General features: G+C 37.4%; 3 protein-coding genes across 3 annotated transcripts in view; 1 reads left to right on the top strand and 2 right to left on the bottom strand.

Annotated features, from left to right (window-relative positions):
• Positions 1-27,838, top strand: part of LOC120340187 (pre-mRNA-splicing factor SPF27-like) — a 237,111-nt gene that overhangs the window by 197,702 nt on the left and 11,571 nt on the right. The window lies entirely within an intron of this gene.
• On the bottom strand, positions 8,517-9,146 carry LOC144427418 (uncharacterized). Its single transcript, XM_078116605.1, has one exon. The coding sequence runs from the start codon at positions 9,144-9,146 to the stop codon at positions 8,517-8,519; it is 630 nt and encodes a 209-aa protein (XP_077972731.1).
• Positions 18,197-20,123, bottom strand: LOC120340190 (uncharacterized). The gene is made up of 2 exons (XM_039408486.2): positions 19,973-20,123; positions 18,197-19,751 (listed from the first exon to the last, which is right to left on the bottom strand). Exon 2 carries the CDS (start codon positions 19,724-19,726, stop codon positions 19,109-19,111), a length of 618 nt encoding a protein of 205 aa, XP_039264420.1. The 5' UTR covers positions 19,727-19,751; positions 19,973-20,123; the 3' UTR covers positions 18,197-19,108.

The raw sequence follows: 27,838 nt of genomic DNA, 5'->3' as shown, positions 1-27,838 counted from the left end.
TCGGACTCGTCGAATCCCGGAGTCGTCCCATCCCTAGTGTTTAGTATTGTTTGGCTGACTGTGGTGATGATGAGTTGACCCCAGAAAAATTCTTCCTATCTTTTACAATTGCAACATTTTTGGTGCTCATTGTAAAGGTGGCTACACGAGTACTTAAACTATTTAATAATTTCTGAAACATTACCAAAAACTAAAAAATAACATGCAAAAACGCGAAAATGAGGTATAGTTTACAACCATGGCAGAAAATCTGGATGCGAAAACGTCTACTTTTTCCAACTTTTTGCATTGCATGTTGTTTATTACTCGAAATTAAAAAATTAATAGCTAGTTGCAAACGATCTTTCTCAAAGTTGAATGCCAAATTAGCGCCTTTCAAGTTTAGATCTGATTAGCATCGAAAGAAATTCTTGACAAGCGAGGTGGAGGAGGCTGTCGTTCAGACATTTGTTGACAGCAAAGTAGCCACTGGACATAGAAATAAGTGACTTCCATTTTGTTAATGAGTTCCATTTTATACGAGCGAGTTTATTGCTCAGTTTGATGATTTATTCAATAAAACAAACGTTTTTCTCTTACTTGACCTTTAATTTATTTATTCTCATGTATAACAACATATATAATCTGTTTAACCCCCAAAATATTATTTGAGTTAGGGATAAGGGGCGTCATAGTCAGAAACTCGCCCCAGGCAGCAGAAAAGTTTGGCACGCCTCTGCTTCCATCTTATATTCTGTACGTTTTGAACGCGGTCTAATGTTTTTGTTTGCTCTCCTGATTTCATAATCAGTTTTTATTTGTCTGTTTTATCAATCATTTTATTGCTGTTATGCTGATTATGGAGTTGAAATAAACTTATGGATATAAGTGGTCCACTGAAGAGTCACTTATTTATAGTTATACAGAGGCTTGTTTGGAATATATGATCTCAAATATTGTAGAAACGTTGCTTTCATATCCATGACTGTGATTTATGTTTCTCAGTTTGCAAGTAAAATATATATTCAGCCCAAAGACGACCTTGTTGAGTAATTTTCAATAAATTTTACGAGAATATTAAATAATAAATTTTGAAAAACTAGAAAGGCCAAACTTAGATTTTTGTATAATGACCTGAAGCGCTACATCAAGCATTTAAAAATAGTAATGATACCACGCTCAACACCAAGCGAGTCCTGGAAAAAGCAAAAGCAGATCTCGACAATGCATACACGAGCGAACAAGAAAAGTATATTGGAGAAAAAACTAGGGAGTTGGAAAATACAAACGACACGGGCAAAGCAAGACTAACTTGGAACATCATCAACGAAATTACTGGCAGGAAACGAACAAATATAAACAAGATCAAAGCAAAAAAATCAGAAGAGCAAATCGAGCTGTGGATGGAACGTTTCCAAAATCTGCTAGGACAACCACCGACAATAGATGACAAACCAATCAAGAAAGTTTACGATATTCTACCTATAGACAGGTCTAGATGGGATATCAGCAGAAGTATGGAAGATGGACTGTCTGAAAGACAAGCTACTTGAAGTCTGTAATGAAGCATACAATGGTGATGTAGCTGTAGCCTACCTACTATATGGAGAACAGGTGCAATTCTACCAGTCCAAAAGAAAGGAGACCTAGGAAAAACAACAAACTACAGAGGAATAATTTTATCAGCAGTCACTGCAAAGTTCTACAACAGAATGTTTCTGAACAGGATATACCCGCAAGTAGATAGTAAGTTGAGAATTAATCAAAACGGATTTAGACAGAACAGATCAACAGTGGCCCAAGTTCTCACATTACGAAGACTTATAAAAGAGATAAAGAATAAGAATCTTCCAGCAATACTCACGTTTGTCGATTTTAGCAAGGCCTTTGACTCTGTACATTGAAGAAAGCTAATGGAGATACTGGCGGCGTACGGGATCCCTCCCAAAATAGTCACCGCTATTAACATGCTATACATGCACAATACAGCTTAAGTCATATCTCCGGACGGCAACACTGAGTTTTTTGAAATACTAGCTGGAGTACTACAAGGAGACACCTTGGCGCCATATCTCTTTATAATCGCTTTAGAGTTTAGACTATGTCATGAAGCAAACAACTGAAGAGGAACGAAACCTGGGATTTATTCTCGATAGAGCTAGGAGCAGGCGACACCCAGCAAAAGTAATTTGCGATGCTGATTTTGCAGATGACTCGGCATTAATGACAAAAAACCTAAACCAAGCGCAAATACTACTAACGGGACTGAAACAAGCAGCAAGGCAAATAGGACTACACATCAACAGCTCCAAAACGGAATACATGCTTTTCAATCAGGACAATGTAGAATTGAAAACGGTAGGTGGAGATGTGCTGAACCAAGTGGAGGACTTTCGATATTTTGGAGGATGGGTAAACACCTGCTCAAAGGATATAAATACCAGAATTGAAATAGCCTGGTCAGCACTGTCCAAACTAGAAAAAATTTGGAAATCGAGATTGAAGGAAGAACTAAAGATAAAGTTTTTCAGAGCTGCAGCAAAAACTGTTCTCCTATATGGATCAGAAACGCGGACTCCCACAATGGCAGCAAGCAAGAAGCTGGACGGCGCATACACGAAAATGCTAAGAGTAGGTAAAAGAGTAACATGGCAGGACAAAATTCCAAACAAACACTATACGGTAAATTACCAAGAATCACAACTATAATAAAGGAGAGACGCCTTAGATTCAGTGGCCACTGCTATAGAAACAAGAAAGAAATCGTACATGAACTGATCCTATGGAAACCAAAATATGGGAAAAGAAGACAGCGACGTGGGTAGACAGCGTCGTACATACATACATTGATCAACTTAAACAGGACACGGGGATACCACGGGAGAATCTTGCCAGTGAGATGGAGGACAAGGAAAGTTGGAAGAAGATTGTTATAGCAATTGTTCGACTGCGGTCGCATTGAAATGAAGTAGAAATAATGACCTGAATATAATATTGTATACAACCTAATTTTTGTTTTGTTAAAACTATGAAAAAGAATTATGCGTAATTAATTTATCAACACCGAAACAGCACAATATCTGTTTGGTTTAAACCATTTAGTCATTTTGGGCAAATTCAGTCTGCTAAAAACAACATTATCATGCAATTCTGGAAATTTTTAAAACAAGTTTTGAAGCACTTTATAGTATTCTGTAAATATTTTACTGCCAATATTGACTTCATGTTTCTACTATTATAAAAGGCTTTTGTACCTTATTGCCGCTAGAGAGTTTTCAAAAAAATATATCGAATAAATATCAGAATTGATATTTACAATTCTGCAATTAGATTCCGAACAAAAATATTCAAAAAGGTACACGAATTACAAATTGCATCTCACCGAAATATTTACCATAGTTCAAATGCCTATTAGAGTAAATTTCCGGGGGAACAATCAATATGCGGGTGAAAACGTCAATGGGTGCAAATGTCTTAGGTGCAGTAAACGGGTGCTAATGTAAGGTAAACATAAGTTGATGCAAAGAGTTTTTTAAACATTGAAACTCTTATGATGTCAAAGAGGTATAACACGCAATCAGTGACTAGTTTGCAAGCATTTTATTCATTAAGTGCCACTTTGCAAATCAAGTGCAATTCCTCAGTAAGCCGACTTGTTTCAATATCACAAGCAATGTTCCCCAGCTTTCTATTTTGTGATCTTGCGTGTTTTTGTTGGCAGATGAAATATATTATTTATTGTATCTATTATTATATTTCTTAAGATTCTTGTGGAACAAAGTTGCTTTATTTGTTCAATTTTCATTATATGTCTTGTAGTTGCATCTACCATATTTGAATAATGTTGAATCTCCTTGATACTAAAGCCAAATGACTGAATAAGCAATTCCTATTACTTTTAACCTGCCTTTCAGTCATTCCTGACTGTACTCCTATCTGTAGTTGTGATGTATAATGGATAAGTTCCACTCCCATAACTCAAATCACTTGTAATTGTAATATTTCTTTTCAATACACACAATTTTCTGCTCTACATTGTTGTAGATTTGTGTCAAGGTCCTTTTTTACCATTACCTGTGTTAATTTAATTACTTTCATTGCTATTGTCAATCAATTGAATGATGCTTATTTCATATATTTGATGTTTATGATATTGCTATGTAATTTTGGTTAATTAATGAACGGTCGAGAAGTATGTGTACCAATGGGCGGGTAACTGACTCTGTTCGCCTGCTTTGCATCGAGTTGTGAGGGGGACCGAGACCTGTTTGCAGGGGATGTTTTCGCTTGGCTGACATGGACAGTCCCAAGCTCGTGATGGAACTAAGATAACAAAAGTCTGAATGGGGTTTGGGCCTAGCCCTAACCTGGTTCACATACTGCGGGGGTTTCAACTACTATACCGTTTTCATGTCTTCGCCATTCAATTGTTAAAAGTGCTATTGTTGGTCAATCGAATAGCACTTCTTTTCCATGTCATTTATATTTGGTTATTTACATGCTAATGTTGATCAACTAAATGGTCCATCATATCTTTGTTATTTGATTATATTGCTATTTTTGCTCAATTAATTTACTTCTAAATTGCTCTGAACTATCAGTGGGATCAGTTGTTTTGTGATTTCATCTATCATACTCTACCACCAAAGATTTAGGCAAAGTAAAATGTTACTATTCATACGATGATCATCATTGCACGCTTTGTTTTGTAGACTAGATTCACAAGATTCTTTTTCTATTGATTGGCCTTGTTTAAGTTAGAGATGTACCGATGTATCGGCAATATCGGCCATTTTTTTGGTATCGGCCATGTATCGGCTAAAATAATACAGATATTTCCGATATATTTACTTTTTGATATGATCCAGAAAGTTTTGAAAGATAAATTAAACTACTACTTTTTAATTAAATTTTTTGTCTGGAGAGATCTTGTGATGTCATGGGTATTACCAAATCACCAGTAGACAGAAATATTACAGTTTATTATACGGCAAAGTAAGACGTCAGTATAACACAGCTTAACGCTAGACAGTTCAAACACAAGAATGAATAACAAGCACGCAGACAGGCAAAAGCAAAGAGCAATTACGAGAAAACAATTATGACATTATAATCACAAATCTAGTCTGTGTTAAAAACAACAAGCTATGACGTAAATACACAACACCCCTCTCCCCTTAGGAAGAAATGAACAATGTCACTAAATTAACACATTTACAATGAACCCTCAATTCAATGTTCATTATCAATATCACTATAAATTTAATCTGTCAGGCCTCCCGTTTCTGAGAGGATTTCGCCTGGGTATAGGATGTTGCTGTGCTCCCTGATTACCCTGTGGCTGGACAGGATGGATGGTCATCTGCCGATGTGCTTGACCGGTTCCAGTTGTACCATTCCGGTTCTTCATATCTTCGACAAAGTTCGTCATTTTCAGCTTTCAGCAGCTGATCGATATGGCGTTTCCAAGTTACACCATTAGAAATTTTGACAAGGTATGTCAGTGGTCCAAGATGTTTAATAATTGTGCCACTGACCCATCTTCTCTTTTTGCTAGAATAGTCACGAGCCAAGACTGCTTGACCAAGTTCAAAATATCTTGTTTTACGATTTCTTTTCGAATCTTTCACGTTAGTTTGCTTTTCATTAACTTTTGATGCTAGATCAGGCTTGACCAAGTCTAAACGTGATCGTAGAGATCGCTTCATTAATAACATGGCTGGTGACTCGTTCGTTGTCGAATGAGGTGTATTTCTGTACGCTACTAAAAAATTATCCAGTTTGTGCAAAATATCACCTTTCTCCTTCCTCCCTCGGAGAAGAGAACTCTTGAAAATTCCGACAAATCTTTCTGCAATACCATTACTTGACGGATGAAATGGTGCAGATCGTGGATGACGTATGCCATTATTCTTCATAAAATTTGCAAACTCTTCCGACGTGAAAGTAGGTCCATTGTCAGACACTAGTTGTTTGCATATACCATATCTTGCAAATATGTGTCGGAGTTCTTCGATAGTTCTTTGCGACGTGATAGAACGCATAGGGATTACTTCTGCCCATTTTGAATACGCGTCAATTACAACTAAAAACATCATATCCATGAACGGTCCTGCAAAATCAACATGAATTCGTTCCCACGCATTTGAGGGAAATTCCCACATAGGTAGTTCAGCATTTTTGGCGTTCCCTGGCAAGAAGCGCATTCTTTTACTCTATTTTCAACTGAGTTAGTAAGTTGTGGCCACCAGACATATGATCGAGCCAATGCTTTCATTTTGACTATGCCTGGATGTGACTCATGTAGTTCTTCTAAAATTCTTGAACGTGATTTAGGTAGAATTACAACTCTGTTTCCCCACAATAAACATCCTTCATGAACACTGAGTTCATGTCTTCTATTGAAATATGGTTGTAATTCATCATTTTTGATTTTGTTCGGCCAACTTTTCAGGACCAAATCTACTACTTTAGACAATATTGGCTCATTAGTGGTTGCTTTTCTTATTTCCGTACTTGTGACGGGCAATACTTCAAAAATGCAACGTAAAGAATATTCTTCATCATCTGTATGTGAACTTTCAGACAATGGAAATCTTGATAAAAAATCTGCGTTACCATGATTTTCAGTTTTTTTACGATGTTCAGTTTTTTTACGATGTTCAATATCATATCGGTGTGATGCTAGAAACACTGCGTAACGCTGTAAACGAGCAGCTGTCATTTTTGGAATTGATTTATCCGGGTGGAAAATCGAGGTTAGTGGTTGATGGTCTGTAACCAGTGTAAACCGTCTACCATATAAATATAAGTAAAACTTTTCACACCCAATACTATGGACAGAGCTTCTTTTTCAATTTGTGAATGGTTCATTTCTGCTTTTGTTAATGTACGAGACGCAAAAGCAATGGGTCTCTCTGATCCATCTTTCATTACATTTGATAATACGCAACCAATACCATATTGACTAGCATCAACACTCAATTTCACTGGTTTCGTAGGGTCATAATGCACTAATACTTGATCAGATGCAATCAATTGTTTCGCAGTTAGAAAACTTTGTTCACATGCCTTGGACCATATGAACTTTTGACCCTTTTTCAATAGGCAATAAATTGGCTTTAGCACACTTGCTAGCTCTTTGCAAAATTTAGCATAAAAATTAATCATACCAGTGAATGCTCGGACTTGAGATGCATTTTCAGGACGCGGTGCATCCACAATTGCTTTGACAAGTTTCTCTGTGATATGTTGTCCGTTACAATCAATATCATGGCCGAAGAAAGTAATACGATCTTTCATAAATTCGCATTTTGTTAAATTCAGTCTCACCCCATTTTAATCTCTTTAAGACGTTTCCCACATTCTTGAGATGATCTTCATCATTTGATCCAGTGATGATCATGTCATCTAATATACATGCCACTTTAGGCAATCTTTGCAAAATTTGTTCCAGAACCCGTTGCCAGATAGCTGGAGCTGATGCAATTCCATAAACCATTCTATTCATTCTATTTACACGATACAGTCCTCTGTGTGTATTCAATGTGAGTAGATGTTTGCAGTCTTCATCGACTTTTAATTGCAAATAAGCATTTTTCAAATCCAATTTTTTCTGAACTTTTGTCGACCAGCTAAAATTTCAAACATTTCTTCAACTCTTGGGAATGGGTATTGATCAATCTTCAAAGCTGGATAAACAGTTACTTTGAAATCATCACAGAGACGTATTTGACCATTTGGTTTTGTTACAGCTACAATAGGTGTTCCCCAATCACTATGTGGTACTTTGGTAATTATTTCTTCTTTTTCGAGACGATTCAACTCTTCTTCAATTCTTGGTCTCATGGCGAAGGTTACTTGACGTGCCTTCTTGAACACGGGGATGCATTTTCATTTAATACAAATTTAGCTTTATGGCCCTTGACAGTACCAAGTTCATCTTTAAATAAATCTTCATAATTTTTCAGCAAAATATCCAATTTCTTTTTTTATATCAATTGGATTTTCATTTGGATTCACATTGTCCCATTCATTCCAGTCAACTTTCAATACTCTGATCCAATCTCTTCCCATAAATGGTGGTCCACCTTTTTCGACCACATACAATTTCAATTTTGCAGCTTCATTTCCACATTGAACTTCAACTGGTAACAGCCCAAGTGGTTTTAATGGCTCACCCGTGTACGTTTTCATTTTTATAGCAGTAGGTGTGAGCTTCTCATTTTTTAAATGCTTTTGATAATCTTTATTCGATATTATCGATACTGCTGCTCCCGCATCCATTTCCATTTGTATTACTTTCCTGCTACTTTGACAGGTATCCATATGATATCAGTGGCATGGACGGACACTTCTTTTTCATTTACTTTTGTCACTTCTATGTTCGATAGAAATTTCGATGTCACTTTATCTGCAGCGACGCTTTTCTCTGCTTCTCTTGCGAAGTTTTGATGACGCCTGTGGTGTGGTTTAGATCTACACACAAGTTTGGTGTGACCTCTTTTATTACAATTAAGACAATATTTCTCTTTAAATCAGCATTTATCTGGATGGTGTCCAATTTTACCACACCTGTAGCATTTCTCTGCTGCATCACGCTTTACGTAATGAGCATTTTCACTTTCATAATTTGCAGTATTTTTGCCTTGAAGAGCTTTTGTATCTTTTGCAGCAATTTCAACTTCTACAGCAACTTGCAATGCTTTTTCATGTAAATTTTTCTCAGTTATCAATCGATTTTGTGTGTGGCTGCATTTCAGTCCACTTACGAATTTGTCGCGGACTGTGTTTCCCAACTCAGCACCGAACTCACATGTGGTGGAGAGGCGCTTTAAATCTGCGTAAAAAGCTGACACACTTTCTCCATGTTTTTGACTTCGTTGATGAAAGCGAAATCTTTCTGTTTGAACCAGTGGTTCCGGCGACAAATGATCTTTTAATACTTTACAGAGTTCTGCGAATGTTTTAGTGGCAGGTTTTTCAGGGGCGACCAAGTCACGTACAAGCATGAAGGTTTTACGCCCAATGACGCTGAGGAAAGCGCTGATCTTTTTCCCATCTGCAATTTCGTTAGCAATCATGAATTGCTCCAGTCTTTCAACATACGTAAGCCAGTCTTCTTGATCTTCTATAAATTCTCCGATTGAGCCAATTGCCAACGCCATTTCACAGATTTAAAATTGTGATAACTGAATACTTAATACCGGACTGACGACTTTATTTCAATGATGCCGTTATTCTCAGTTCCCGAAGCTTAATTTTTCTGCTGAGTGATCGAGCGGGTATTTCTGTTTCTTTTTAGATTACGTTGATTCGTTTCAACATGTATGCGCCCTATAGGCAATAATGTCCCATCCTCGTCGCCAGTGTGATGTCTTGGGTATTACCAAATCACCAGTAGACAGAAATATTACAGTTTATTATACGGCAAAGTAAGACGTCAGTATAACACAGCTTAACGCTAGAGCAAGGAGCAATTACGAGAAAACAATTATGACATTATAATTACAAATCTAGTCTGTGTTAAAAACAACAAGCTATGACGTAAATACACAACAGATCTCGAACTATGGGCCATGCATGTCCCCACCCCCGCGAGTAGTAACGGGAATAGGACTCACCTGTTTTTAAATATTTATCAGGCAAACTAGCTCAACTAATTTGGCAATTTTCGCTGCCAAATTTTTATATTGACATTTTAATATTACATACTATACAATACATAGTAATTATGAAGAAATATATCAACACAGCCCAGAAAAATGAGCAACTAGGCGCCCAGTTTTAAATCATACCGTGGAATAGGAGTTCTTTTTCACAGCACATGCTCTTTTTTGGCACGGCTATGAATTCTGACTATTTATCGTCAAGCGCGAGTGTCATTTAGTCCGTCGACGTTAAACTAAATCCAACGCAATTATTCCCGTACGTAGGTATTAAATATTGTGATTTCAGTAATTTTAATTTTATTTAAAACACATAGATTTATTGGCGTGGCCGCCTAAACTGTCTCGAAATATACGATAGTAGTTGTGAAATATTATAAAATAGTAAAATAAAAAACATTCTCGACGTTTTATAGGTACTTCTAGTCGGCGCTGATTGATATCCAGGCTTGTCCATGCCACATATTTTTCTGTCCCATTTCTATCCCATAGCAATTAGGCCTGTCCCATCCCATCCCATGGTATTCCCATTGGAATGAAATTAAATAAAAATTGGTAAATTTAGGTTTAGCGTCTACTAAATAGGACTACATGTACGAAGAAACATGCAAAACAACAAAATTTACGGACTTCATTAACTTTATATTCATAACTATCATACATGTGTCCATCAGCCCCTTCACGAAATATGTTGTTAATGTTGAATATATTTTGCTCTTTATAACTAACAAGAGAGCTCAAATATATTAACAATTTTTTTTACCATCATTTCCCCGAAAATTATACAGTTTTCGTGTCCCATGGGGAAAAAGTGTGCTCTCCCATCCCATGGGAATCCCATTCCCATGGACAAGCCTGTTGATATCCTTTTATTTTGACTGTAATATATTGCCGCGGCGATTACGATGAAGCACAAAATATTTTAAAAATGCTTTAACGTTCTTTGTTAGTTAGAAATTTGGTTTCATCACATATACTTGCGTTAAGGTTTTAAGTGAATTTTGTTATCTGTTGCGTTATACAAACATTTGACATTCAATACATTGTGTGCTTTATTGACCTCTGAAGGAGTCAATATCGGAGTTACACTCTGTTAACGTGTGTTCAATAACACGGGAGCGTGGACACGCATATAGGGTCAATAGCCTCTATACTACCAAGGCAGTGTTGCCAACTTGGATTATTTTAATGTGGATTTAGATTATTTACGTGTAATTTAGATGTAAGAAATAGCCATTTAAATGTTAGATTATTTTAGCATTCATTTAGATCAGCGTTTCCCAACCGTTTTTGGTCGCGGACTATTTTCTCAACGGCGAAAACCTTTGCAGACTTAATGTCCGTTTATTGCAACCGTACCAATAAAACCAAATACAACAGAATTTTAACGAATTTCAAAATCGAAAATTTGCCGCAATTACGCGTTCGTTAAAAGAGCCTTTTCTGTAGCACATTATTCAATCCATGAAAACAATGAGAATTTAAAATGTCATTCTATCTTAATTTAATTGTGTTCATAGTAACTCGCGGTTGCGTTGACTTACGACAAGATGAAAGCATTACTTCTTTAAAATGCCACGGCAATCTGCAAACATACAAATGTGAGAATATATTGCCTGATTACATTTAGTTCTGATATATAATTTTTTGTAATCTTGCGAATTTGTTATCGCCGTTAGAATAATCCTACTATCTGCTATAACTTTCCCGAATATACAACTTGATTTAGTACTTATTAAAAATATATTTAATAATAATAAAGCACGGCGATGGACATGTATTTTTAATTTACTAATATACTACAGTAAGTCCCCCGACTTACGACGTTGTTCCGTTCTTGAGACGCGACGGAACCCGAATTTCAGTGTAAGTAGGAACATTATACATAAATTACTCTATACATATCGTGCTGTATTGTAAAGTATGGTATATACTTAAGTGTAATAAAATAATAATGCAAAAAAGTACTTTATCGATAATCGTAATAGTTTTTTGGAATTGTCCGAAAACCAATGAGCCCAAAGAACTGATTTTCTTGATAACAATGATCCAGTTTAAGGGCTTCGATATTACAGTGTTATCTTTTATATTTTCATGGAGTGCGTTCGTAACCTCGAAACAGCGTGAGTCGGGACCGTCGTAACCCGAGGACTTACTTTATTTAATTGTGATAATTAATTTTAATCTGCGGTTGTGTTGACGTAATAAAAGCAATACTACTCAGAAAATATCATGACAACCCGTGGACACAAAAATGCGTGGTAAAGTGTCTGATTGCAATTTGTTTTGATTCGTATTTTTGTGAATTCGACAAATCTGATCCGTTCGTACAACACTTACGGCGCTCCAGTACCGTACGTACTAATGTGGAGGCAGTAAAGCAAAGAATCCTAAGGGAAAAAGCCCTGGTACGTATACCACGGTAGCACCCGAAATTTTGCGATTTGCAATGTCTAAAAAAAAGCGTTTTTATTCGGTCGCGGACCATCATAAAACTTATTGTGTTCTTCGTTTTATTTTGAGTATTTTGTATTGCCGCTTTTCAATTTAAAAAATTTGGATTGCCATCATTGACACTTACCATAGAAAAAAATATTCGTCGTATTCGTAAGAAACACCCCTTAGGTATGTATCGACGCCTGTGCCGACTCGCGTTTTCGTCGGAAATCCGCAAGTGAATTGTGAAATCCAATTGTTTGATAAAGCGACGCGCAGGTGAACCGTCGCGTCACTTGTTACCAAATTTTCGAACAGGAAATTTCTATTCTAATAGTTGAATATTCGAATATATGCCCAGCCCTACTCAGAAACCAGTAATTATTGACTTGATTAGTGTGTTATGTGAATGAACTCATTTGAGACCGCGGGCTCGGGCTGGGAAACACTGATTTAGATTAATTTGAAAAATGTTATTTTGCATTGTTACTTATCGATCTTGATCGGTAAGTATATGTTGATAGGTCTTTGTTTGTCTGTTAGACACTTTCGTATGTTACGCGATACCTCAAGAAAGCGAGGTTGAATCTGCTCCAAATTTTGCATGTGCATTCATCATATCTCAGACCAAAACCTTTTTGATTTTGGATGCATTATGTCGTATAATTAGCGCGTAATTAATTAATTAGTGATGGGACACGCGGTGTTGCTATTGAGCCAGAGCGAAGGATACACGCCGCTAGATCGATAAGTCGGCGGTCTCTGATCGCTATCTCGTTACAGTGTTATCTAGTGGCAAAGTAGGAAAGCGCAGTTCACCAGTACCTAACACTGTAACCGTCTGACCAGAGCCATTATGTCTGACTGTACATTTGAATAGATAGGATAAATACAGAAAAGTTTTGCAATCAAAGTTAAAAGTGTACAAAACAATGAGAGAGGTTCGCCAAAACATTGGCAAATATTGCCATGCTCTGAGTCTCTGAAAGCAGCGTGATTGAATGCTGTTGTTATGCTAAAAGCTGAAATCAGAAAACACTGTTGTTCACTAATTTTACCCCTATAAGTAAGTATGGATGGGCGAAATGTATCTTACTCTATATAGCAACGGTGGGCAAACCGCGAATTTTTATGCGGCTCTTCTCGCTGGCAATAATTTTGTATTATCCAAATTTAACTAAGAGAAACTGTAGCGTAACAATTTTTTTTAATTCATTAAGTGGTCGTAAAATATATTTTGCTATATTGTTTCTATTCGTTTGTGTAAAGTTTTTTTCAGTTCACGATATTCTATTATTATTAGTTTCAAAAATTATGCGGCTGTCACATATTTCTGATTTGCTGCATATGGCTCATATACTGAAAAAAATTGCCTACCCCTGCCATAGAGCAATTCCATAAAATTGCAAATTACGCCACAAAATCGAAAATTTCCGAAATTTACAATATCTCAAAACTTGAGACTGTGGCACTGCATTTACCAATTTAAGAAGTAAAGGAGGTAGGCTATGACACACCGTACTGATGTATTCCTTTTGTACTTTGTATTTTTGGGTCTTTACGAAATAATAATACAGACATTTGGTAAATTTTTTTTTGGAAACCAAAAAGTCTTTGCAGTAATCCAATAATTGTTCGAGTAGAATTTTCGAATGAGTCCCAATATGTGTAAACCCACGGTTCTATCATTACATTGGTTAATGGCGTTCCATTTCGAATATTCCACAATAGCGTGTGATGAGGACATTGCGCCTGTTAACAATGTGATGCTTCATCTACTTTCCCAATGGCAAGGCAAACATGAAATTTGTAAAGTCACCCTGTATTTCCATGTGAAATTCTACCTTTTAAAATTCTCTGGATAACTTCAAGATGTAGTGAGTGAGCTGTTGGTATAGATCAGCGTTTTTCAATCGGGAGGAATTCTTCCCCAGGCGGGAATTTCATCGTTCTTGGGGCGGAATTTGGATCTGTATTTGCTATAGCTATATTGCTACTAAAATTCTTTAGTTTTTTCAATATTGCTATATTATTTATTTATACACACATTATAAACTACTTGAACAGTACAAAAGCGAGGGAGCGACTTGTGCATAACACTAGATAATGATCTATTGAAGATTGAATAATTAAAGTAGTTTTTATGCATAGTGAGGGGGGAATAGAATAGAGTTCCAAAAGAGGCGAAGGGAGGAATCAGCTTAAACTCAGACTAGAGCTCTCAAGAGAAATAAACCAGTAGTCCGGATACATCAATCTTTGTTAAATCTTCCTGAAAAAGAAAGTCAAACAGTATTGGAACGTTTACTCTGCCTAGTGATACTAAATAATCCGGCGATTTACGCCGATTAACAACATTGAAGTGCATTCTGCAAAATCCAGATCGTTAATCAATTTGGATTGTAAAGTTTATTTGATATCAACTAAGCACCCAATGCATATGTACCATCATTTGTGGTGGTTGGCGCTTCGTATTTAGATATCTGTGTTTGTGGTTGGCGCTTTAACTATGTTTTTTCAGTCCAACGTTTGAATGGTTGAATCAAACAGAGTAACAATATCTTGAACGATTGTTGGGTTTTGGGATACGGTAAACATAATGGATCTGAGCCCATCTCTGTAATATATACTTAAAATCGATTTATAAGATTTGTTTTATTTTTTTTCAAAACAAAATGATAAGTAAAAAAAATTTCGATTCACCACAATGACAAACTTAAAAATAAAAAAAATGTGATTTTCCTAATGCGAGCATAAAAAGCGAACTGGGAATCTTGATACAAAATACAGATGATTTAAAGAAGACGGTTCTAAAATATCATCGCGATAGACAATATCTGTATGAATCATTGGAAAAGCATAGAAATTCATCAAGAACTAGAAATATTTTGGAGGTTGGACGGCCTTGTAGCTACTTCAGAGGCTCAGTGTATACGGCGGTCTATTACTCATAACTAATAAACTGTGCGAAACTAAATTGAATTTTGGCAATTGAGTGTGTAGTAATATTTCACAGCATCACATACGCCGAGATTTAAGTTATCTTGGTTTCGGGAAATAATTAATAATGCCATAGGGGAAAGTGGAGAAGGTTGGGATACTTTTTTCTTTTGCATCTTTTGAGCCTTATACCCTGCACAATCATTTGTCATTGCGGGGCTAATGCAGAGAGGGGTAAATGTTATTTATTCAGCGACTAAGTAATTCCATGAGAACACCCATCTTACGACCAAAATGCTTTAAAAAAAGTTTGTCAAGTGTCCCAATGAAACTTCCATTCTTGACGATGGCTGTTTTTGGTTAAAAAGACCATAAACATCAAACACGTTTTTGGACTGAGTGCTGTTCAAAAATAACAACGAGTATAATTTTTTTCAGTCACTAAACTGTTCCCTGCGTCCAATAAACAACGACAACGCTGCTATTTCTTCTTCAACTAATAGACCCAAGATTATACATACACTCACCCAAAGACATAAAAATTGTTTGCATATTATTTTCTGTCAACTGCTGTTTTGATTCAAAACAAATATTCTCTAAATTTAAACTGTTGAATTTGCAAGCTTATCTCTTCGACTGCGTCATGCATATACGGGAAACTAGGTTGTAATTCTTTAGGATTGTCTCTTATTTCATCAGATTTCGACCTTACTCCTATGACAAATGTTTGCATGAATTCTGTCGTCGAAACGGCGCTGTTTCGACTTCCGAAATGGATATTATGAAGTCATAGCAAATGAAACCAGAAATCAGTCAAGGTATTTATTATTCAGTGATGTCCAATTCAAAATTAATATCCGAATTTATTCGAATATTGCGACTCTCAAATATTGTTTTTAGTGTTTATAAGAATATTGAATATCGCGCACAAGTCCTAGCGCCGCCGTTCATGTTTTAATTGAAACATTTCACAAATATACCATTTTTTATGTTTTATCGTAATCGGAAACACTCTTTGCGACGCGCAATAAATGACTGCCGACATGAAATGATTCAAGTCAGCGCCGACTTGCAGTATTTATAACACATCGGGGAAGTTTTTGATTGAAAATATTTCAACATTGTCGAGATAGTCTGTGTTAGCGCGGCAATGAATATAAAATCAAATTTTGTCGTAATTAATCTTTTTTATCCTTCGTTTCGATAGTGACCGAGCATTTCTTGCATTTACCTCATATGAAATAGCTCTTAAATATTATTTAGTATCTATCGCAGATTTTATTGTTAGCCTGCCGTCGTTAATAATAATATCGTTCAGTTTAAGTTTGTGGTAATAATTTAAAAACAATAATGAAAGCACAACAGTCGACATGAAGTATTTAAATCAGAGCTGCCCTTGAGAAAAATAAAACACGATTTTCAGTCTCAATTCTCCGTCATTGGCGGATGGAAATTTGTGAATCGCGTCCACTCATTTGATTACGACGATGATCGCGTTATAAGCAAAATAAAAATCAATTCCTCCCAGTAGCACAACAGTCAATATTTGTGGGAAGGGATAATTGTGGCCGAATTTAGTTGAACGATGTCGATGTCACGCTGACAATAAACAGTCAGTGAGTTAATGTCAATTATAATTTTACTGAATAATTTAAAACATTTCTCTGGGCGCCTAGTTGTTCTTTTTTCTGTGCTTAGCAAGATAGGCCACAATTCATAACTACTGTTTATTAACTAATGTTTATTAAGTCCATTTCCCTAGAGCAAAAATAACTAATTTCACTCATCATGAAAGCTCATTTCCTATGTTCCTGGAGTTTAGAATGTATTCGGAATTCAGATTAAAAAATATTTTTTACAATGGATCACGAGGCGTCGGATAAAGTAGAAAATGAGCATTATTACGTTGAGAGCCCCATATGCTATGTTGTCTGTGAGCCCCATCTCTAACAATGACGTAATTCGTATTATTCTGGTGTCATTTGGTCACTGCTTTGTCATTAAGCAGAAACCCTCGTGGAATTATCATCATCGGTTCATGCTCACGAATTAGTCACCAGTGCTTCCTTTTTGTGGTTTTAATTAGGATAGGATTTACATATTTATCCCGGGGGAGAGGAAAGCCGATAAGACGGCTTATCCATATGGCGAACCACGGCCTCTCGTCCGGTTACCATTCCAAGTCGGGTATGGGATTAGTTTTACTGTATTGTTTGTTTTCGGAAGCATGGACTTGGTGGTGGAGGAAGCCGTAACCGACCAGCGGTTACGTGAACCACCCAACGACGGCGAGGAGTCCAGCAATCCTCTCGCACATAACCATCCCTGCATGGGATTCGAACCTGCGAACCCACGCAGAGTAATTAGAGGTGCGGTGGCGAGCGTATTCCTAACGCTTAGCCCGTTGAGCCACACCGCCGCGCCGTTCTGGAAAATATGTGCCATTGTCCATTATATATACATTGAATTCGTTGGGTAATATTGGTGACATGTTTTACTGTCTATGACAAACGTGTGTTTCTTTTCGATTTCGAAACACCAGTGTTTCGAAAATGCCCAGCCCTACTTGCTGGTTAATCGAGGTTATGCCTAAGAGTGCATCGCATCGGGACCGCCATGGCAAGTCCGAGCCAACTGATACGCATACATTTAATTAAAAACTTCGACTTAGGTTGACATTGTGAACTTCAAAATACGTGTGACGATCTAGCAGTAGATGTCTTGAACTCGCTATCTCAACTCTAATACTACCGCAGCGCAGCGACAATGTGATCTCAGTCACTCAAGACCTGGTCATCTATTCTAGACGAAAAGATTCGACTAACCACAGGGGAGACCTACCAATTGTGAAACACGATCTACGGCAGAATAATCCTGCGCTAAAAACGAAAATTTACCGCGCTGTTGCATTGATAATTTCGAACAGCCCGTGTTAATATTATCAGTGTATAAGATACGATTACCTTGGCATGAAAACAAGAGGTTTTTGTAGTCGATGGGACTCGTACTAATCTGTTTCAGTGTTGCTTATGAAATTCTACTACTTGCGACTGGGGTTGTGGGGGTCGAATTTTAGCATGTTTTCACGTGATCCAGAGTGAAATTCTGAATTCGCCATGGCAGTCGAGGTAGAACATGTTAAAACCTCTTACTGGCACTAGAAAAAGCATTAATTTTATTAGTGTTCTCAACAGCATATTAGCCAGTAGTTTATTTCTTCATATACGGAAAATACAGAGTGAGAGAGTACACAGAGAGCGAAGATAACCAAAAAATGGTATCAAACGCAATAAACGCGAGGTGCGGTAGATCAAAGATTTGGTGAGAGAGATTGTATAAGCCCCCAAAGTTAGGATAACATTTTGCTTAACCTATGAAACAAAAAAACGGGACATGACAATTGACAAACCTTGCCCTTTGTATGGACCGTCTTCGTTAACAAAAAGACAATATTGTACCGTATTGAATCCTTTCAGAGGCCGGCTTATAGTTTTTATTGATACAATGCTAGAGTATACAGTTGCCAATAAAATTTCCTTAAAGCCTTTGTTTCAGCAAACTTCTAGAAAAAGGACAAAGAACCTGAATTTGAAGACTTGTCTAAAGAAATATCGGATTTGACTGGTATCATTTAAATTTCAGGCAATACTTGAGTCTCTATCCTGGGTAGAGATATGACAATACTTTGCAGCTAAACTATACCTAAGCATAGATGGCCACCGTTGCAATGAAATTGAACCCATTGGGACAGTGGCCGATGTTCACAGCACTAGGCAAAAGATTGGCTGGTAATTCAGGTTCCATTGTATAGATACTAGGTTATGGATACCTTTACCATCTCTTTCTGAGGAAAAGCATGTTCGTTTCAGTTTTGTATATACTATATAACATAATAGCTGCATAAAGAACAAGAAAATAAAATTACAAAGTGCATTGTTCAGTGAAGAGACACGGGACTGCGACATATATCATATTACTGCCTGCAGTCATATATTAGCGAAGAGTCGTCTATCACTAACACCACCAAGTTCATGTATATTTCAGGGACTGTAACAATATAAGTGTTATGGTGGTTCCTGTCCTATTCAGCCAGTTAGGGCACGAAGTTGCCGTTCAATCTCATCATCTGTTACATTCGAAGCAGAAGGATCATTTTGTGAAGGTCTGGCAGCATTTGCCAATTTACCAGTCATGTCTATACCAATTTCATCTAATACTTGGCTAATAATAGAATCTTGTGCTTCCTCATCTCCAGACTCATTCAAAACTTCATCCATTGTATCATTAATCATTTCTTCCGACATTTCCATTTTTGAATTTTCCATTTCAAACTGTTGCATTGTTCTCTGCATTTTTTGAGGATCCATTTGCTTATTCATGGCTGTCATAGTCTTTGTGGTAGCTCCCATAGCGTTGGCCATCTTCATGTTCGCATTCATTGTTTTAGCTTGAACGCCTATTGACGTGATCTGTGAACTGGTCGCGTACATTCTTGTTTTCTGTTTCCTTAGGGCAACCAATTGTTTTGCAAGTACTGCACATGCTTGCTTGTTACCTTGTTTTGCGGCTTTTTTAATTTCCATTTCTAGTTTTTTTTCCTCCCTTTCCAATTTTACTCGATCCCTGTCTATACCACGATTTGTTCTCCGCAGTTCACGGTCTTGTTCCTTCATTTTTTGCTCAACCGTTTTCTTCTTGAACATTGTTTAAGTTATTGTTTAATGATATCTGATAAAAAAAAATACAAAAGTTTTGACTTTGACAAAGTTCATGTTGATCAAGACTTCTCTTTGATTGTCTGTTGGGAATGTTTACTCAACTTATTATCTTCAATAAAAGTTTGAAAATTTGACTCTAGATAATTTGAAATTTGACTACGGTAGGTATGAATATAAGACTTAATATTCAGAACTGTGAGATTGTGTGTTCAGGAAATACACTAATATTACCTAGATTGCAGTGAATTATTCAGTTTTGGTCATTCACAGGTACTTCCTTAGTATGTGATCCAAGATGGCGGACACCGGAACGTAGTATGTGTACCAGGTTAGGGTTAGGCCATAATTTCAGGTGCAAATATTACGGGAGTCACTTGGCTAGTCCCAGAGTAATAGAACTAAAATAAAAAAAATTGGAATAAAGTTATGGCCCAATCCTAACCTGGTACACATACTATGTTCCGGTGTCCGCCATCTTGTTTCACGTACCACGGGAGTAACCATTTACATAGATTATTTTATTAGCTCATATCCATACAAATGAAAAAAGTTCCTGATACTGATATATCAGTATATCTCAAATGTGAACCGGTTTCCGAGTTTGTGCAAAATCTAATGAAAAATGTTTTAAAAATTAGTTTATTGCACCATCACACCACTGATTACATTGAATGCAGGAATAGGATAGCAGGAATAGGATTACATATCTATCCAGGGGCAAGGAAAGCCGATAAGACAGCTTAACCATATGGCGAACCACGGCCTCTCGTTTCCATGTCGAGTATGGGCAGATGGGATTAGTTAGTTATTTGTTTTTAAGGGAGCATGGACTGGATAGTGGAGGAAGCTGTAACCGACCAGTGGTTACGTGAACCACCCTACGGTGGTGAGGAGTCCAGCAATCCTCTCGCACATAACAATTCCTGCATGGGATTCGAACCTGCAAACCCACTCAGAGTAATCAGAGGTGCGGTGACAAGCGTATTCCTAACGCTTAGCACTATGAGCCACACAGCCGCGCGGAATGACCAAATTGTCTATTCTGTCAAAATTCGTTCAAACACCTGAACACTGAAATAGATTTTCGTGTGCCATTCCAAGCAAAAGTTGAATTTCATCAATCTTTTTAAAAGTCTAGTGAACGTAATTTCTTTATATTTTTTACATCAAAAGACGTCGGAATTTTATTGGACTACATTCATTTCACTGAAAAAGTTAAAATTTCACCCAGGTTTTTGATGGTTTATAAAAAATGGCCTGAAATGTAGAAATTTTGATATAATTGATATATTTTGTGATGATTTGTGACACAAAGTGTTTGATTGTGTGATACAGTTATTTCATATGAAATAGATGCACTGGATTTAAGTTAATAAAGTTCAAATGTTTGCAGTGTTGTAGGACACTTCTTCGCCCATTTAACGATTTATTACCAGAATTTTAAGAGATGATAGAGGCCGCTGTTCCAAAGTCCTGTAGTGAAAAATGTCCTGTAGTGTCACATGGCATGGATTTACAGTGTTACATTAAGTAACTTGAGGGTCATTCGGCTACTGCACCAGAAAATATTATGGGCTCCTGCTGTACCATCGCAAAAATTTACAGCACAACACAATGCACTGTTAATGCATAGTGGATTTGCCGTCCTATAGTGTCACGCTATATTTTTTGTATCTACTAAGTAAGTCTTGGATGTAAAAAATTTTCCATATTCAATAAAGCAACTGATTGGACAATGAAACAAAACATGTAGCTGAAAACGTAAAATCATATTGAATCTAACAACATGCAAAATTTATGGAAATGTCCTGTAGTGTCATTTGGAATAGCCCCCGTACGTTACCAAAGTGCATACCGGTACCGGTACACAGATCAGGGTTGCCAGATCCCAGCGATGAAAAAACGCCAAATCAGGATATAAAAAAAGCCAGAAAAAGCCAAAAATTTTACTAAGTACAAAAACCCCATAATTTGTCAGATTTTAAGCTCTTGGAACAATACTGATGATGATGTAGAGCCATCAGTTCATTCAGTGCGCCACACAATTGTCTTTTCCCATTGAAAGGTGTTTTTTCGGTTGCTATCATGGCGATTTCCACTTCAGCGGGATGAAGGGTTTATAAGTAAAAAGGATTATTTGAACGAAAGAACCAGAATCGACATGCAACACAACACAATCAAGTTGACATCTATATGAAACAATTTAAAAAAATCAAAAAACCAAATAAAAATTAAAGCGAACAGCATTATTTTACCATTCAATATATACAATACAGGGTACCGTTTCAGTATGTGATATACCTACATTTTCGAAATTTTAGAATTTATAGACCATCAATTTTATTAAAAATTATCTAACCACGTATCGCTTACAGGTGGACTACTAATAGCTAATTCAGTAATTTTTACTGTAGTTAATCACATCGTTCGTGAGACAAAATTTTCATTAGCCTACTGCAATTTACCTAAAGCTCCACATCGGGCATAATGGAAATTAAGTTATATAACCATTTTTGGAAACGGAACTTAAAACTGACAAAAAACACGGAAAAATATAAAAACGAGGCAATGTTTACAACCCTGCTTGAACATCTGTCTGAGCGGCAGCAGAAACTGCAAGTAACTCTTATTGGGTAGGTATGGTTAAGCGTTAAGGCAATAAACTGGGAAATCGACGCTCGGGGAAAGCCTAATGTTAAGTACCGGTACCGTACCAGTACCGGTACCGGTAATAGGCTAATGTTACACACTACATATTGTATTTCATATGATTTTAATAATAGACACTAGACTGGACTTGAAAAAAGCCAAACGGAAATTCTGACGCCAAACGTGTTTGAAAAAAGCCAAAAATGGCAGATTTGGCGTTAAAAAAGCCAATCTGGCAACCCTGACACAGATACAGCCATAGGCTACGGTACATGTCTGCAGACTGCACGTCAGTTTGTACAAAAAAATTCAGTGATTTGTTCGTCAGAATGCTGGAATGGGTCAATCTACAGATCAAAAAGTTACCAAAGACGTACACGGCTACGTTAGACTAATTCAGTAATTACGGTACCGGTACCCGCCATAGACTTGAAAACCGAGATGCCATACCGAGGTCTGAAGGTACTGTGCCGTACTCACTGAGATAAGCTAGGCTAGGTCGGATACGGGTACGGTACCGTAGCCTTTAGGCTACATATTTACGGTATTTTTCTGCTAAGCATCTGCAAAAGTAAGATTTCTCAAATATCAACACGACGGCTAGAGAGTCCAGGAGGCGGTGGACAATCAGACAATAACAAACTAAGTACCGGTACGTAGCGGTACAGCTAAACTGGACGAATGTCGGATTGAAACCACAAAGATGAACATATCAGGGCCGATTTACCGCTGTCATGTGACCGCGTGACGCTTGGATCATCATTGAAAAGCGTCACGAGATAATGAGTTGGGTTCATTGGTTGGGTCAGAAGACTCAGAGTCAGAACTATTAAAATGCTTGTTGAGCTTAAAAAAATCCCTAGTCATAATCGAAAGAGTGTCTTGAAAATGTCGTGCCCACTTGCATCACAGAAATTGGTTACAAAGTCCCTCCATGTGGATCAAAATAGCCTATAGATCGTGTGAGTAATCGTAGTTGGTTTGCATTTGTTGATTAGTTATCTTTCTATCAAATAAATCTAAGACCTGGATGATTGGCGTTGATAAGATAATATTATTTTACAGTGGCGGCGCGTGGTCATTTTGACAACCGGGGCAAGCTACTGCGGGACCAAGTCACCCCCATCTACGGGGACAGGATGAGCGCTGTAAGTTTTCCCATCATTTTATGAGTATAAAAACCATTCCATCGGTAACAACCAATCGGCAAAAGCGACAATTTTTAACGATAAGAAAGTGTCTTTAAAACCGGTCCAAGTCAAGGGATTAATAAATATAGACATAGTTTATTTTGAAACCTCTTTCAAAAGGAAAGGCAATATTTACCCAGATAAATACAATGACATATTAACAGAAACTTCGGGAAAGCAGACAAAACCTAAAATAAGGTTTAAAACGTTACTATGAAGAAAGGAAAGTTAATGTGAAGATAAGGACATGCGTCGCTCACTCATAGATATATATGCTGCTAGACTTCTACTGCTTGAACATATATGCAACACGCCGCGGTTTCTTGGAAGCAAAATGCTCAATAACGCGCTGATTAAAGTCATGCATCCCAGAAATAACGTCTCTGTGAATGGATAAAACAGCCAAGGAATTTAATCTATCTTGCTTCATTGTGTTTCTGAGATACGTTTTAATACGCTTCAGCGTGCTGAATGTTTGCTCTGCGTCGGCGGAAGAAATAGGCGTCGTCAAAATGATGTCCAAAAATTTTGCAGACGCCGCAAAGGTAGTTACTAGAGTGTTATCTATGAGGAACCCATAGAGCGCGCAAGTTGATGTGATGTTCAAAAAAGTTTGATTGGTGTATATACATCGCAATTCATTTTCCAATTTACCCACGTTTATCATGGGGTAAAATTTGGAGACAGTAGCCAACAAATGGATGGGAAATTGACGTGCAAATTTTGAAAAATTTTTGGGGTTCATCAAAGAGAACGCGGCAAAGTGTTCAGTGCGCAGACGATCGCCTATTTGATTCACCAGAATGTCACAGCATTCCTTTGCAGACAAAATCAAACGCTGTGTTGTTTGCCCGCGGCGTAAAGAAGCACTCCATGTGTCGTCGTATTTTATTGTTTCCCGGATACGAGATACAGGATACAGCATCGCAGAAGTCTGAAATACACGACTACACAGACGCTCCATCCATTAGCCCTGACTGCAATGCGCCGTATAATACATCCACGTGATAGAATATTGTGGAGAAAAAATGAAAACTCACCATCTTCTAGCAGACGCTTTAGACCTGCCGCCTCCCTCACAGAGCGTTCGTCCCAAACCGGAGAGCTCTGAATGCCATTGAAACACTCAATGAGCTCAAACCTAATTTCGGACACGCCCTGCACCACGCGTGATTGGAAGTTCCAACGTGTTGGTGCACAAGCTGGGGGACGGCGGCTACATATCTGGCGAAGGAGGTCAGAGCGCTTCGGCGAAACGGAAAAAAATGAAGAAAACCCCGAAACATTTGCAAAAAATATACGGACGAGAGGGGTATCAAGACACATATTTTTATTAACGAGGTTAAATTGGTGTGCATAACAATGTAAAAAATGCGCACGAGGAAAATCTTCTTTTATATAAACTTGAACACCACGTTTCCACCCACTCATGACTGCCGCCGATATTGCGGATATTTCGATACCGATACTATGTAAGTATTACCTTCATTAAGTGTGCTGTGAAGGGCAGACGGGTTAAAACAATGGTCTTTGAGTGTTATTCATAGTACACATTATTTTAGATTGAAAAAGAAATATATCACATATTATGAAATTGATGTTTGGTACCCACATGCATTATTTGATTCAGATGCATTGTGCACCGACGTTAGTAATCTTGGTGTTGAATTAGAAAACTTATAGGCCGGGATGTGCAATTCCAATTTAATATTAATATCGCGACCTTCGAATAGCGTTTTTCGTGTTTAAAAGAATAACGAATATCGCCCACGCATTCTAGCGCCGCCGTCCTACGTTTTAATTTAAAGACAAGCAATACTGCGCGAGGGAAATAAATCATAAAGGAAATAAATTAGAGCAACGACCTTGCTTCAGGCGAATAACATGCACTATTAACAATACGTGGTGAAAATATTGAAATAAACAGTAACTACCCCGATGTACTCGCTACAGTCGCAAGAATATGAAGTCGTTTTTTTGTGTGTTTCATCAGAGTCGGAGTCGTATTTTGCAATCTCGAGTTCGGTGGCAAACTAGAGTTAAAAATTTGAATTCGCTGGAGGCAGAACTTTAGAATTGAAATGAAAGATTTTTAAAAAAGCTCATAAACTATTAATCATTCTGAACAAGCAATTAGAGCAGGTTACATACCGGTACCGTACGACTTGCTGCCGAAAGTTAAGATCCAGTCCGGATATAGCGAACATATCCGCGTGTACCGGTACTTTTCGACTCTTAGCACATACGATAACTAGGTATGGGCAAGGCTGTACCGGTACCAAAGCGAAAGCTGTACCGGTACGACACCGGTAACGTACGTTACCCTATTATCGCCACTCGCCAATTTTCACCACACGCCTTCAGAATCGCCCTGCTGCCGTCGCACTTTCAGATAGCGCTGAATATGAGTTGTTTTCGGATTGCGACGTCATAAGTGAAAAATATTAAACATATTCTGTCACCCGGTGGCGTAAAGACATTTCAATAAAAACATACATTTTTGTAAAATGTAAAAATCAGCTGATATCACGCTCAGCCAACTTTTTAGGAGGGCGGTAATTACTAATTAGCAGCCCAAAATAGCGCGACAGTGTTTATTTATTTTAGTTTTTGTCAGTCAGTGTTAGATCGATGTTGAATCAAGTTTGAAATGGGAAGTGTTTGTAAATATCGTGCTGTTGTTAATTATTGTATCCGCAGGGTGGCGATAATAGGATAAAAAAAATTTGGCTCGCCAAAAGGGAGAACTGGAAAAATCGTGAAAAAACAAAACAGCAATGCTCAATAATGTGAGGACAAACACTAAAAAGAAGTGTTATCAAATCTTTTACAGTAACGGTAATCTCATTTAATAAAAAAAACTTTCGCTGACCGCCAGATCGCCTAAATCAGTGGTCGGCAACCTTTTTTAGGTGACCGACCGGTAAAGCCTGACGAAACTTCTGGCGGACCACCTTTTATACAAACGAACTAAGCTTATGCAATAAATTTTACGCGTTAGGAAACTTATGTTGACATCTTGACAATATACTGAAAAACGAAAGCCATGCTATTTAATGCGAGATCTGTATTTATTGGCTGGCCATTAACTGTTCCAATATTGGAGATATGGTCGACACCGACACATGTAACGCGTTAGGAAACTTATGTTGACATCTTGACAATATACTGAAAAACGAAAGCCATGCTATTTAATGCGAGATCTGTATTGATTGGCTGGCCATTAACTGTTCCAATATTGGAGATATGGTCGACACCGACACATGCAACGTGTTTCATACAGCCTACTTCGATATTTCGTTTTTGTAGTTATCAATATTGAAAACCAGGCCTCACATTAATAAGAAAGGTCACAATGCCTGTAAACCTTCTGTCTCTAGTCTGAGTATTGATTGATGTTTGATTGAACATTTGATTTTATTATTGGTTGTTTTGCCATAATTAATTTTTTACCCAATGTGTTATCTTTATGATTACCCTAATTCCCGAAGTATAGAATTAGCACTGACTAGTCATGACCGGTTAGCTATGAACAAGTAGTGGAGTAGTAGTCACTAGTCACGTCCCTAGCTAGAATCATTTTGTTCGATAGATCTTATTCCGACTGATGTGAGACTTTCTTATACGGGCGTTGAGGAAACAATTGACCCAGCGTCAATGCGACATAATGACATGGCAATTGGTCACTTCTCTTCGGACCGGTAGTAACCTTTCCGCGGACCGGCGATGGGCCGCGGCCCGGTGGTTGCCGACCACTGGCTTAAATGTGATCGCAGAACCACCAAGCTACGATGCGCATTTTTCAATTTTGATGACGTCATCATATAAAATTTCGAAGTGAAAAACAAATCTCGTAGGACCTACATAAATGTTTGAAATAAATAAAAGTAATAACCTTCTAGCAGCAGCAACACTCTTCAATCATTGAAAATTTTATAGCAAATGATTATGTATTTAAAGAGAAAAGCTATTGAAAAAAAAGTTTGACATGAGTGGCGATAATAGGATAATCGTAGTAGTCCGGCAGATAAGGGGCCCTTTTTGGCCCAAGTTTGATTCCAGATATAAAGTTTGTTTTATTTGTGATTATTCATCTTGGTGTCATTGCCCAACATTTCTACATGGGTGTGGAGTTTGCAGCCTTGAGCAATTTTTTTTACGGCTCGATATTTGTATTAGTGTTTTTCGGCAAACCTGTGCATCATAATGACGCACAACCTGAACCATAACCTGTTACAATACTATGTTCAGGTTGTGC

Source organism: Styela clava, chromosome 9 (assembly GCF_964204865.1).
Source record: "Styela clava chromosome 9, kaStyClav1.hap1.2, whole genome shotgun sequence".
Classification (NCBI taxonomy): Eukaryota; Metazoa; Chordata; class Ascidiacea; order Stolidobranchia; family Styelidae; genus Styela; species Styela clava.
Note: the sequence above shows the minus strand (reverse complement) of the source record. Positions and strands in the feature narration are given on the sequence as shown.